The sequence below is a fragment of the Idiotropiscis lumnitzeri genome, chromosome 18 (assembly GCF_059441095.1).
Source record: "Idiotropiscis lumnitzeri isolate Australia: NSW breed Sydney's pygmy pipehorse chromosome 18, RoL_Ilum_1.0, whole genome shotgun sequence".
NCBI lineage: Eukaryota > Metazoa > Chordata > Actinopteri > Syngnathiformes > Syngnathidae > Idiotropiscis > Idiotropiscis lumnitzeri.
In genome coordinates this window covers 6,547,333-6,561,549 of record NC_142408.1, presented here as the reverse complement: position 1 = coordinate 6,561,549, position 14,217 = coordinate 6,547,333, and the positions used below count along the sequence as shown (strand labels likewise).

At 43.2% G+C, this 14,217-nt stretch overlaps 2 protein-coding genes across 5 annotated transcripts in view; both read left to right on the top strand.

Moving 5' to 3' along the window:
• Window positions 1-14,217, top strand: part of rabgap1 (RAB GTPase activating protein 1) — a 46,649-nt gene that overhangs the window by 14,425 nt on the left and 18,007 nt on the right. For all 4 annotated transcript variants that reach the window (XM_088281440.1, XM_088281439.1, XM_088281442.1 and 1 more), the window contains 2 exons: window positions 1,349-1,442; window positions 2,209-2,359. In XM_088281440.1, coding sequence (XP_088137566.1) covers window positions 1,349-1,442; window positions 2,209-2,359 — 245 coding nt within the window. The remainder of the gene's footprint in view (window positions 1-1,348; window positions 1,443-2,208; window positions 2,360-14,217) is intronic.
• Window positions 9,042-11,798, top strand: LOC148319265 (putative G protein-coupled receptor 21). The gene has a single exon (XM_088281693.1). It carries the CDS (start codon window positions 9,693-9,695, stop codon window positions 10,926-10,928), a length of 1,236 nt encoding a protein of 411 aa, XP_088137819.1. The 5' UTR covers window positions 9,042-9,692; the 3' UTR covers window positions 10,929-11,798.

Here is a 14,217-nt window from a genome sequence, read left to right as displayed (position 1 = left end):
ATTGTCAGTGAACAACAAGGGCCAAGCCAAGATTCAAGCCTGAAATCTCTGACAGTCGGGCTAACCGAATGCGACTCTCATCTCTGGTTCGGAATGGCATGACGCTAAATCACCGGCGCCGTCGGCCATGAAAAGAGACCGCTTGTTTTGTTTTTTTCTATCTCGTATGCAACCAATATGGGAAGTGTGGCGCATCATTTGGCCAAAGGTTGCTGCATGATAAAACAAATCATACGACTCTTTAGTTCGAGGAATGAGCAGATTTTTGTACCCTGTTGGAGAATTGCATTCTGCTCATGGCACTTTTCACCAATTCTAAGAAGGTTAAATACCGTGTACTGCGAAACCGCTGATATTTATTGCCGATTACGTAGTTATGCCTGAGAGAGGAATTTGTTTATTTGCACACATCTGACTTTGGGCTGCACATTCCGGTCTTTTATTATTTACACGATTGCATTGCAATAAATTTGAATAAGCTGGAGAGGTGTTATTTTAATTTATTATTCAACTCGTACATTAGAAAGATTCATTCCCCAGCAAAAGGCCCATTTCTATGCCATTTCTACATTAAAATAAAATGTGATTTTTTTTTTTTTTTTGCTATCTGTAAGAGACAATCATCAATATGATAAATGAAATTCAGTTGCGCTCATCAAGTATTTCACATGTAGTGAAAGTTTCACTTTTTGAATTTAATGACTGAAATGACTTCCAGGATATGCGGTGCCTGTGGCTCACTTTGTAGAGCGGTTCGTTTGCTGACTGAATCGTCGATGAGTCAAATCCCGGCTCTGGCGTTCCGCTGTTCTGCACTGTGAGGCCATCGTGTTAACTAGTCGCCCAATTTATTTATTTAAATTTTTTTGGGTGTCTGGGGAAAAAAAGGCCTTCAGAACCACCTCTGAGATGGTTCTGAAAAGTGATTTCATTGGAACCGCTGTCCCCCAAAAAGTCTTAATCGAAAAAACATGAAAGGCCAAGCGAAACCGTCTTGATGAAGAGTGGGGCAAATGTAAAATTTAATTACATTTTTTTAAGAAAATTCCTTCAAGTTATTGGCCAGTTGTCATGCTGCTAATATCTGATATTTGGTGCACATTTCCTCTTTGCCAACTGATAGTCTGTGGTCACACAAAAAAAGAAGCCGAAGAAAAAGAAATACTGCTGTGGGGGGTCATCGTTCAGACGTTAATTCAGCTGAAGTCTCACAAGATTTGCGGAAAGTGTCATGTGATTTATTTTATTTTTTTTCTCCCTGGAACATTCAGAGTCATTTGACTTCAACTGCAATTCAATCGCTGTTGAGTAAATTGTTTGCGTAACAAGCCCAACTTCTTGTGTCTAGATAATGATGAACCATTACTCAGTGGTTCTGGTGACGTTTCCAAAGAGTGCGCCGAGAAGATCCTAGAGACCTGGGGAGATTTGCTCTCCAAGTGGTAAGGCTTTTGTCGCATTTGTCCTTCCCAAGTCAGAACAGTCGCACAATTGCCTTTTATTTATGGGAGGGAACAAGATAAGCAGCTTATTGGGGTAGCTTTCCTATCTCATTCCTGCATTTGTTTTTTTTTAATCATAGCATGTGATGGAGAATCTTTAATTAGCTGTACTTTTAAATTTTACACACAGAGAAAATCTGAAACATAAAATCAAGAGCTGCATGATATGAGAGAGAAGTCGTGAGTGGTATTTAAAAGTATTTAAAAACTTTAAATCTCGATTATCAATACTTCTGAATCGTTGCAGAATCTTTTTAATAAGACGAGCGATGCATTGGAAAAAAAAATGATTAGTGTTCCCACCCTTTGTAATTACAATGTCATTACTGACTCGGTATTATTACTCATTGTTGATTCGTCGCCTCTTGAGGTGCATGAGGTGCAGGAAAAACTCCAATGTGAACTGTCAAGTACCAACTGAGACACACTGCTGTCTGTTGAATGCCATCGAAATGGTGGGTTTAAAGTCAAAATAAAAAAAAATAAATCTTGCGCTATGGTAAAACGACTGAAAAGTTACTATTAAAAATGAGTGAGGAAAACTCTTGTAGATTGTAAATATCAATCAAATTAAAAATGTGAGGTTCACTCCACGTCGTTCATAAATGGCTCAAATGGGGAATGGGTCAATCTTTTGCAATTAATCCGGGAAATCTCGTCGTCTCATCCCTTTTGCTAACCACGACTCTTCCATCTCCTTTCTCAGGCATTTGAATCTGTCCGTGCGTCCCAGGCCGCTTCCACCTCTGGTGCGAAGTGGCATTCCCGAGGCTCTGCGTGGGGAGGTGTGGCAGCTGTTGTCTGGCTGCCACAACAATGACCACCAGGTAGAGGAATACCGCACCCTGATCACAAAGGTAAGACCAAACAAGTGCTGGTTATGCACAAGTAATGGCTGAAACAAATTTAGTCAAGTATGGAGTCATTTGTTGTTCTCTACGGCTCACTTAAACCAAGGATGCATCAGTTGGATACTCGGAAAGCCTTGGCTAGGAAGAGATGCCGAGATACATTTTGTGATCCTATCACAGAAATACGTCCGAGTACACAACTGTTGAAATTTTACAAACTCATATTCTTCGGTAGAACCTTCTGTCGTACGTTCTAAGGAAGACTGGACTTGGTGAGTTCATGAGGCCGTATTCTGCGTTCTGCATCTTGAGAAATGGCCGATACAAAATAAAATCTGCAAGTGTAGGCTTTGCCCATCAATCACGTTAACTAAAAACAAGAATTATGTTATAAAATTAGACATTTAGGCAAATCGAAGCTGCAAAATAATGGTCTTAAATCTTAGGCCCATTAGACAGACTTTTGCGAAAATTATTTATACAACTGTAATAACAGCAATTTATCAAGAGTAACACACACTCGTTATGCTTTAATATTTTTACCCTTTATTTTATATCGGGATCTATCGTTAGTGTGAAGGGACGCAAATTAAATTGGGTGATATCAGCCAGGCCTAGTGAGCAGAGACTTTGAGTTTTTGGTGCTTGATTTCCTGGAACAAAAAAAAAACAATGGCCCATTGCTGCGTTGCATTTGCTCAGAAGCCCTTTGACCTTGGATATAAAAATCAGTCTGATGTCACAACAGAATTAACTGCACTACATTCTAGCAATGTGGAGGGGGGAAAAAATCTTAGCATTTTACAATAAAATGTAAATAAATGCGTAGAGGAGTCGTCAATCCGAAATGTTGTCCACCACTGCACTGACGAAAGAAAAAGGCTCCAGGGTCTCCTGAGAGTTGTAATCCCCCCCCGCCCCCTGACCCGAAAAAAATTCCTGGACTTTTATTTTGAGAATACTTCCCACAGTCCAAACATGCATTTTTTTTTTCCCACAAAGGTTTCCCAAGTTCCACAACAAAGTGGCACAAAAAGCCCTTAATTGGATATTTTTACATTGTGCTATGCGACGTATGAGGACATAAAACAAAAAAATGCCACAATAAATAAATGCAATTATTAACAACTTCCCAAGAGTTTTTAGCGCAACTTGGCCTTGTTTTTGTGTGTGTGCACTTGCTACTTCTATTGTGTAATCTGTAGTATGTTGACAAAATAGGGGTTACTGCTTTTCCTCTTTCATGTTTCATGCGTTAATCTTATATAAGCGCACTTAATAATAATCTATGATCAGACATGCAAGTACAATTGTTCTTTTTCTCTCATCCCCTCGGGCGTTTGTTTATGGAAATGTAGCAAAAGTTGTATTTGAGTGGACCACCACACACCCCCCATAGCTACTCTGACTTCTTTACCGCAACGCCGTAGTCTGCTTATGGAAAATGCAACGAACATCCCGGGAGGTGTCCCAAGACTGTTTCCCAGGTGGTGAAAAGATGTCGGTCTTGCCTTTTTCCTCCACTTCCCTCTTTCCTGCCTGACCGCTGCCTGTCCAAGTGTTTTCTTTTCCTGACCATCTCCCTCGCTGCCCCCAGTTCCTGTGCAACAACAGTTTATGTAGATTTGATTTCTGTTAGCTGAAATGGTATGAAAGGAATGTTAGCGCTCACTTACAATACCATAACAATGATGTGCTGCGCTACTGATTTGATAGCCACTGGACAGAAAGTTGGAAAGTATTTTTAAAGCATTCCAGGATCGGAAAACACGTGCAGCTTGTCCAACAGACGCTCGATTTATTTAGTCTACCCAAAGCTATGCTGGTTAAGAGTGTCAGCAGTAGTGTAAAATATATGCAAAAAGAGCAAAACCTTTAAAGTTGAAAACCCGTCAAGTCGTACAACAAATCATTCGACAAATAGACAAAATTGTTATTGAAATTGTCTGGCAGCCGTTCCAGGGTAGACCTCGCCTCACAGCAATATATTTCAAATGTAGTTGGTTTTTATTCGTTTTGAGGGCGGCTTTGTTAGTTTTTTATTAGTTTTAGCTTTTTCAAAAAGTTGTTTTAGTATTAGTTTTTGTTTTAAAAAAAAATGTTTTACTTGTGTGCAAGATGAAAAAAAAATAGACCATTGGTAATATTGTGAAGTAAAAATTCAACAAGAAATATTCTATTAAATTATTTTAGTCATGTAGTTTAACAGTCCACAGAATTTGAATTAGAGTAAGTGCAGCGCTTGTAACCGTCGCTTCTCATGCTCTATCGTAATTAGGCTCGTTTGTTTGTTTTTTTTCTTCAATTTGTACGTACCGTGGTCATGCGCCAACAACTAATTTGTTTTGTGCTCGTGCGCAATTTGTTGTCAGCCATTGTGTGTGTGTGTGCGTGCGCGTGCACGTGCATTTCCCTGGGCTGCACGCACATTGTGTCCTAGCTTGCGGCCTCTTTGATCCCTTGACCTCATCTCGGCCTCTCTGAACACGCTGTTCATGGGCATTTCCAATGTGCCCATTGGAAAAACTGGTCGCAATTAGAAATGTAACCTTTTCTTCCTCGCTACAGAGTAGTGAAAATACCAGATTATATTTTAATGTTGACTAATTAACATCCCAGCCAGTAACCCCCCCGCAAAAAAATCAAGTGTGTGGCGATTGTGAATTGACATCCAAGAGGAGACTTAAGGACAGCAAAAATCAATCAATCAATCACCTGAGCTAAGTGAGACTTTGGAGCTCTGTTCCAGCGTGACAAATCAAGGCAAGTGCATGGCTGGATGAGTTTGTGTGGAAGAACTTGACGACGTTTATTGAAGCTCCACCCATGGCATGAACTCAAACGGGCCCACGTCCTCCCGTTTCACATAACTGACTTGTGATGTGTCCCAATATTTTTGTCCACTTACGGCATGAAAGCTCCCAACGTTTTCAGCGAGACAAAAAGGCCATTGTGACACAGAAATTGCCACGACCGAGGGCTAGTTGGAATCAGTGTGCTTGTATTGTTGCCATGTGTTAGCCACGGGAACGCACTTTTCCAGAGGTAGCCGAGGTTTAATGGAAACAAAAACCAAGTGAGATGGATGATAAATGAACTGAAGGCCTTTTGTGCTTTTATGAACGAAAAAGTGCATGATACAATACAACTCTATTTATCTAGCGCATTTCGCAACAGGTGGAGCTGCAACAAAGCGCTTTCCACATGATGGAATATAAATTAGCGGGGAATTATTTCACCCGCATGGTGCGCATGCAGGTGGCTTTATTCCGATCAGAAAGTTCTAACGCAATCAATCTTGACATCAGCCAATTTCCTCTCTCGTTCAATTAAAAGCAAAAGTGTGCTCAAGCAACGAGTTCTGAGTTACAGCTCAGTAGCTTAGTGCCGTCTCAAAGTACGAGTTTAATTCGTTCTGTGACCGACTCGTAACGCAAAACACTCAAATCTACCAAATGAATGAAATGAAATAAATCGTCTTCAGCCTGGCACACCATTTTATTTATTTATTTATTTTTTTTTTTGCTCTTCTTAGCATAACCTGAAAACACGGACAATTGGAGCCCCCAAACAACTGCACCTGATGTATTTATCGCAATTTAGACGGCAACCATGACCCCAAAATGAGACCGGCTCGTTAAAGGCATAGACGTATGCCCGCCCCACCCCTTAATTACTCGATGTATTAATATATAGACGATAACAATATAGTTATATTCTTACTCATCATGTTTTTGTTTGTTTTGATTCCAGTCCATCGAAAGAGTTGTTCACTTGCGCCAAATAAAGACAGTGTACAAAAAATCTGCCCGATGTTGTGCGCAGCTCGGCAAGCAGGTGTCAAGATGTCACGCTGCCTCCTCTTTATCGTTGTGGCGGCACCTTATTCTTAATTCCATTTTGTTCCTACACCTTGGACTTGTTTCTCACCTTCCTCAGATGAGCTCTATTCCCTTGCCTCTCTCTGCTATCTTTTCTCTCCTTCCTCCCCATCCACCCCTTTTTCTCCTTACTGTCATTTATTTTTAGCTCCTCGTGCGATGGGCAGGGGGGGGTGCGTGAACGCCAAGGAGTGTGTCTGGATTTGTTGGGTGGGGTGAAGAGAGAGAAAGGTGCAGGCCGGTGTGGGTATGCGCGTGTTTGGGTCTCGATCACGCGACAGCAAATTGCTTTGCACGAGACAAACTCCGCAGCCTTCCGAAAGTCATTAAATGAGGACGTGGATCATCTAGCGTTTGGCTATTAATATCCGATGGGGGCGTCTAATTTTAGTGCAGGATTCTGTGTAATTAGACGTAATCATAACAGCCCGTCAGCTCGTAAGTTGTCGCACTAGTTCGTGAGACTGACGGGGGGGTCCTTTAAGAAGATGCAATCGCAACGCTTCCAAACGCAGGCCTGACCACTTCCTTCGACTTCATAATGAACGACTGTCTGCTAGGCGGGAGATTAACATGTCGAGTTCGCTTGTGCCGACTCGCTAGAGCTGACGCTTTCAAAATAAGTCTCCTGCAGCATCTGCAAATCTGTTAGGCCGAAAGGAATTCATGTGAGCAGACAGAAGGTCTTTGACCGTTTTATACACGCCGCTTCCTGTCCAATGAGGACTTGGGTTTGCGTTTATTACATCATCTGAGTTGACATTTCCCACACTCCCAAAAAACTTCAATAAAAATTTACTACTTGCCAAGTGGTGTAAGGTGCACCTGATAGATGGCCGGCGTGTTCAGTGATTTTTTTTTTTTTTTTTTCTCCCAGCAAGCAGCAGTGCGTTTTCAGATGATTCAATTCCTTTTGTCTGAACTTGATGAACTCCTTCCCGAATTGTTTTTCTGCCTCCACCACACACAGACAACTTAGTGGCGAGGAATTATCGGTTGCGCTGGTGCAAATTAGGACAATCTGAGGCTGTGAAATGTAATTATTCGTGCTACACTTTCATGAACAAAAGTTGTTTGGAGAAAGAAGTGAGCGTTATCGCCGTCGTTTCATTTTCATTTTGTATGCATGAAAATACAATTTAGCTTTCAAATCAGGAAATCTTTATGAATTCAAATGACTAAAATAAACGCACTTGCCCCTCAGTGCCATACAGGACCAGGACGAGGTCTAATTTCCTGTCGCTAGGCAGCTGTGGCATACTGAAGATGTAGCAAACGGATGGTCCAAAGCGCAATTTTGTCGTTGTGGCATGTTTGAGGGTGCGGTGGCGAGAAATGCCCAAAAAACAAACACACGCGCTGAAGCTAGCTTACCACGTTGCTTCCTTTTAGCAGCGGACAAAAGCAGTATTGTACTCCACAGTCTCCACTTTGCTGTCCCGGTTTGCCTTTTTGCTGCCCTTAGTCTCCTGACTGTTGCCAATGGCCACATGATGCAAAAGGAGTCAAAGAAACTCTTGTTCTTCTGCACTGTTGTTTGTTAGCATCTTGCTCTGACTGTGGAACGTGGAATGTTTTTTTTGGTTTTTTTTCTCACTGTTTTGAAGTAGAAATCCCACAATGACGCAAGTAGCGCTGAGAAGCATCCCAAGCTGATGCGACGTCGTGAAAACGTGTCAGTAAACATACGTCTCAGTTTCATTTAGATCCTGTTTTCTATTATTCTTAGTTTGAGTTGCTCTTAAACGTTTATTTAGTGCAAATTAAACCTGCTATTTTTCTCAAACTGGGTTTATTGTCTGGAAAATGAGATCATTCTTGTTTCTTCAGTTTTGTTTTGTTTTTCATTTTAAATGCTTGGTACAAATAAAAGTCCATTTTGTTTGAACAAATGTCATGGCGACATAAAATTAGCTCCTAAAAATTTAATTAAGAGCTGATGTTTAGATATTTACCCTGAATTTCTTGGTGATATTCAAAATCACTTACATCGACAGTTATGGTTTTAAACTGCACCTTTTGTGATACCATCCATCCATTTTCGGAACCGCTTCTCCTCGCAAGAGTCGCGGGCGCGCTGGAGCCAATCCCAGCTGTCATCCGGCAGTAGGCGGGGCTACACCCTGAACTGGTTGCCTGCCAATCAGAGGGCACACAAAGACGAGCTCTCACACCTCGGGACAATTTAAAGTGTCCAATCAACCCCCCATGCATGTTTTTAGAATGTGGGAGGAAACCAAATCACCCGGAGAAAAGCCACGCAGGCACGGGGAGAACATGCAAACGCCACACAGGAAGGTCGAAGTCCGGAATCGAACCCGCGACCTCTGCGCTGTAAGGCCATCGTGCCGGCCACCTTTTGCGGATTTGTCCGCTCATGACTAATCATTGTTTGAAGTGAAACTTGAATCTGCCAAATTACCGATTTGGGCAAAAAGGACGCAGTTGAAAGATGTCGTCGCACACCTGTGAGTTAACGCGAAACGGTAACAACTCTTTTCTTTCATTGTCGCCATAATATTCTGCCTGTGCGCATGAGAGCACAAGGCAGAGGAAAAATGGTAGCGGGGAGAAGGTTTGGGAGGGAGGCAGCCGCATGTCTCCACTCTTGATGATTGGTTTGAGCCACACCGAGGGGCGGGACTTCTGCCACTGTTTCTTCTGTGAGAGAGAGAGAGAGCGAGAGAGCTACGGTGGGCGGGCGACTCGGAGTAAGGAAGAGAAAAGGGACTGCTAGTAAAAGAGGATAACTCAACATCAAGGGGAGGAGGAGGCAGAGAGTTCTTCCAGCATCGGTATGCCTGCCTACCTCATTTCCACTTCAGACATTGTTGCTGCTCCTCCTCATAGGAATAACCGCTGAGGTGCAAAGGTGTGTGTGCCTGTGTGTGTGTGTGTGTGTGTGTGTGTTGAGGCATTTTCAACATCTTTCACCTCGGACACTGCTTCGCTCCCAGCAGTTGTCAGCGATACTGAGGCAAAGGACGGAAACTTGGGGGGGGAGGCAAGCGCCGGCACACGCGCAAGTATGTTGGGAATAAGGTGAAGACGAGGCAAGGTCAAGAACGGGAATCAGGAAAAGCAGGACTAAGCGTTCTTGATGACGGCTTTGGTTTTTCAGCAAAATATTTTTACTGGAGGCTGTGTTTGTGATTTTGTGGACTACGTAAATATAAGCGGGACTCCTCATTTTTTGCCATCTCTTGAGTTTTTGGGCATCAAAAACTTTTCAAGCATAAACCAGACTGGATTTTTTTGTTTTTCTTCAACAAAGACCCTTTTTTTTGCTCAGGTGACGTTGAAAGCATTTGAAATGTTGTGGCGAATTAATTACAGAATTGAAACATGGAGCGTTTGGTTTAGATTGAAAGTGTGCAGTTAGTTTCACTACCTGCAAAAATCGCCCCTGGCTTCACCTCACCCTCGAAGGGCTCCGAGACGACGACCTCCTGCCCAAGATGATGAATTCCTCTCTGGATCCACTGAACCTGAACTCTGGTGACCTGTCAAACTTCTCTGCTCCCTTTTGCCTGCTTGAGATTAGCTACTCCAAAATCATCACCACCTGCCTGCTTGAAGTCTCCATTATCCTTCTCCTCACTGTTCTGATTATTTCCGGCAACCTGGTGGTGATTTTTGTTTTCCACTGCGCGCCTTTGCTAAGCCAGCACACCACCAGCGCTTTTATCCAGACGATGGCGTATGCTGATTTACTGGTAGGCGTCAGCTGCCTCTTCCCCTCCTTGTCCTTACTTCATCACCTCCAAGGACTCGACCCCAAACTCACCTGCCAGGTGTTCGGATACTTGGTGTCCGTTTTGAAGTCTGTCTCCATGGCGTCGTTAGCGTGCGTGAGTGTGGATCGCTACATCGCCATCACGCGGCCGCTGACCTACGCGGCCCTGGTGACGCCGTGTCGGGTGCGTTGCTGCATCGTTGTGATATGGTTGTACTCCGCGCTGGTCTTCCTGCCATCCTTCCTCGGTTGGGGAAAGCCTGGTTACCACGGAGACGTGGTGGAGTGGTGTGCTGTCGAGTGGCGAACCCAGCCCGCCTTCACCACCTTCATCGTCGCGCTTCTCTACGCGCCCGCCGCGCTCACCGTCTGCTTCACTTACGGCAACATCTTCAGGATCTGCCGGCAGCACACACGGGAGATCAGCGAACGTCAGGCGCGTTACCGACCGCAACCGCACCAAGATCCGGGTTTGACATGCGGATCTCCGGTCAAGGACAACGATGAGCTGGACCAGAGACATTCGGCCGGCTTATTGAAAGCTCACCATCAACAATCCCAATTTCAACAACCATCTTCAACATACCCGGACAAACGGTATGCCATGGTACTGTTCCGCATTACCAGCGTTTTCTACATCCTCTGGTTGCCGTACATCATTTACTTTTTGTTGGAGAGCGGTGGCATCTACCACCACCCTGCAGCGTCTTTCCTCACCACTTGGCTGGCCATCAGCAACAGCTTCTGTAACTGTCTCATCTACAGCCTCTCCAACTCCGCCTTCAGGAAGGGCCTCAAGCGTCTCTGCTCCTACTGTTTACAGCGCGGTAGCAGCGGCGGCAGCGGCGTAAGGAAACCCAAAAAGGCATTCATTGGTTCTATTGAGCAGGGATGTACCGTGACAGGTTATGGGTCTGGCCATGGCCAGGTAGGAATCGGCACAACATGTCACGTGTAGTGCCGACAGCTTTTTTTTTTTTTTTGCCCAATTTGGCATTTAAACTGCTACGAAAAAGTGTCTTCTCCACGTTTCCACGACGGGATGGAAGGAGGCGAGATTACGCCGCTGCTGTTTCCATCACATTGGGACGCAGATGTCCTCTAAGCTCATGTGGGCGGAGTCTGGAGTCAAACACTGAAGGATAAACTGTGCTAAACAGTCCACCAAGGTGTCATTCATTCATTCACGGGAGGGACAGTAGATTTTAGAGGTGATGAAATGTTTCGCCTCGGCTTCAAACTTTATTTTACCGAGACAACACAATGTCAGGATTGAGTGTTGCCTTGAAGGAAACGTGTGCCACTTCAGAAAACAAAACTGCTTGATAGGAAGTACTTTGAGTACATTTATTATATGTACATATCATTTATTAAAATCATAATTTGTGAAATATAAAAACAATATCGCGGAAGAACGAATGTCTAATCTCAAATTTCTTCCGGTTTAGACAGTCTTGATGAGAATTCCACGATGATGATGATGATGAGATTCTTTGACTGTTCACTTTTTTGTCGCACGTAGCGCAGTGGTCACCCCATTTTTCTCCGCTCTCTGTTAATTTCATGACATGGCTGTGGTGTAACTAAGCACAAATGTAAACTCTCAATCAAAACCACGAGAGTAGATGTCTTCACACCAAACTGCACGCTGATAAACTGGTACTTCATTTCTTAATGTGGTGCATCTTTTGCCTGAGGACAGTGCTTGGTGACACGCTGCGTGTTTTGTGGTAGCCGGATGTGAAGAACGGCCTTGTTCCATAGAGCGCAGTTGTAGTTTGATGCGGTATTGCGATGGCCGTAATGTACCTGTGCATTTGCACCCCCCCCCCAAAATAAAACCCCAAAAACGTGGAGCATGACAGGAAAAGACACCAAAACAACACAGAGAGGCTATTCTCTGCTCTTGTGAAAGGAGAGTGACCCCTGAGACTTGCACGTGTTTGTGTGCATGCATGTATTGTATGTTTCCATCATCCGTACTTTTGGGAGCTGCCTGGAACTTCACATTCCGCCAGCTGAATAGATCCATTGTACGAGTACAAACCATGGAAAGAGATAATCTAGCTTTATATACTGTACCTTGTGTTGAATACCAAAGAAAGTTGGACATTTTTTTTTTTTTTTTTAATAATAACCACTATAGTGAATCCAATATTTGAGGGGGTTTCGCACGTTTGGTGTAGACCGTCAAGACTGTGAAGCGCAGTTTGAAGATTTTGGTTATTGCCTCGAAAGCCGACTTTTAAGTGTGACTGCGTTACCCGAACATTTTCAGAGGGCTCCGTTTTGTCGACATGTGACTGTTTGACCGAATTGACGCGCCGTCAATTTCATGTGTGAGCAAAGCGTCCCGCAAATTAAGCTCACATTCCACCAGGTCAAAAAGTGTTTGCGGTGCTTTGCAAGTCGTTTACTTGAGTGACTGTTTTTACTTTTCACTGACTTGTTTTCATTTCATTGTATTTTCTCGCACACCCGCTGGATTTTCCCGCGACTCAGTGTCGGTCGGGTGTGCCGGACCGCCACGAATGGCTGAACGAGACTGTTAATTGAAGCAAGGGTGCTAACATTGTTTTCACCTCCCATTGCTTGACTTCAATCCCACGCGAGTGTTTTTGTGGGTGTGCGGTTTTGTAATTAAGATGCACAATCATGATCGATTCACGTGTTGTCTTACCGAATTCTGTCAATTGTGGAGCAGTGCCAAATATGATAATCGGTCCGTTCATCTTGCTTCCTTTGTGTTGTCACCTCATTGTCAGTGTAAAGAAACGGCATATTGAATGTGTGTGTGTGTGTCTCGCTTCCATTGTGATGACATAAATGAGGCAGAACTTAACTGCAATTGTATTTATTACGAGAGTGCATCTTTCCCTTGCCGGGTTTTATTGAGGCGAATCTACTGTAATGTTATTTTTTTTTTTATCTCAAAGAGAACAGATTGTAATCTCCCGAAGTGATCAGAATTTATTGAATTTTTTTTTTTTTTTTTTAAATAAAAAAATTCAAGGTCAGATGACGGGTGTTGCTGCTGCCAACAAATCTATGTGCACTACTTTATGGATTGTTTTTTGGTCAGGTAGAGTGGAGTCATTATTTTGTTTATAAATCCTCTTTCTGTAAATATGGCATGGCTCCTTGTAAATAAAAACCTTTTGAGAGAACCGCAATTCAATGATGACTTGTTAAGGCAAAATTCCCGACTAGAAGTACCGCATACCATTGGCCATTAAACATTTGAACGAGGTTCTAGAACCTTAATCAATTATTGTGCTTTATCGCACATGCAAAGCTGGCGTCAGACATTTCCTTATCTGTCTTCCAATCCGTATTGAGTTTTCTTTGTGCTTATTTTTGGATCTAAATAGGACACACCAGGACGGAGCTAATTGCGCACTCATGACCCGGCTTTTGTGAGCAGCTGACTCTTCGGTCTTGTAAAGTTTCTGTGCTCGAGTCCAGTCTTAACAAAATAAATCATAGTCATATCCAGAATGAGTGCAGCAAATTGAAAAACATAAACTGAGAATGTTGTGTGTTTTTAAATGTGTCATTTGGAAATGACCAATCCCGGAAGACTTTCTCTGTAGGTGGCGAACCCTCACGTACTGTATATTGTCTTGTAACTTTGTACGTGTTGTGCATCTGTGCTGAGAAAATAAAGGTCATTTTTTTCTCTCCACACTTTCGATGTCGATGTGGACATTTTCTGATCCCGGTAGATGATCTCATGTTTCATATAAAAGACTTAACAAAAATTCTGCATGAAATTCTTTTGTAAGGTCTTTCAATCAAGCGGAAATGTGCTAAATTGCATACGTGCCACTTTCGATTGTCGCGGAGAAAATGCGAAAATGATGCCAATGGAGTGTCACGCACCGGCACCAGAATGCAGAGCGCTTGAGTGTGCATTTTGGTAATGAGGCAGCGCACGTTTTTGTGGATGACCAAATGATGGGAGATTGACGCTATAAACGAGCGGAGGAAGTTGATTTGGCAGTTGACGTCGTCTTTGGTGGCTGCCCTGCCCTTGTCTTATAACATTGTTGTGTGTTTATGCCTCTGTTGCTTGTTGGCGCTTCAAACGGCACAGCAGCACAAAAATTAGGCTGCGAAGAATGTTTAAGATACAACGATTATGTAAAGGTGAGAACATTTTCGGATTTTGTAAAGTGAGAGAATGCGAGGATGGAAAATGATCCATCTTAAATGATCCTGCCGTATATTCTTTGGGCATTTCAACA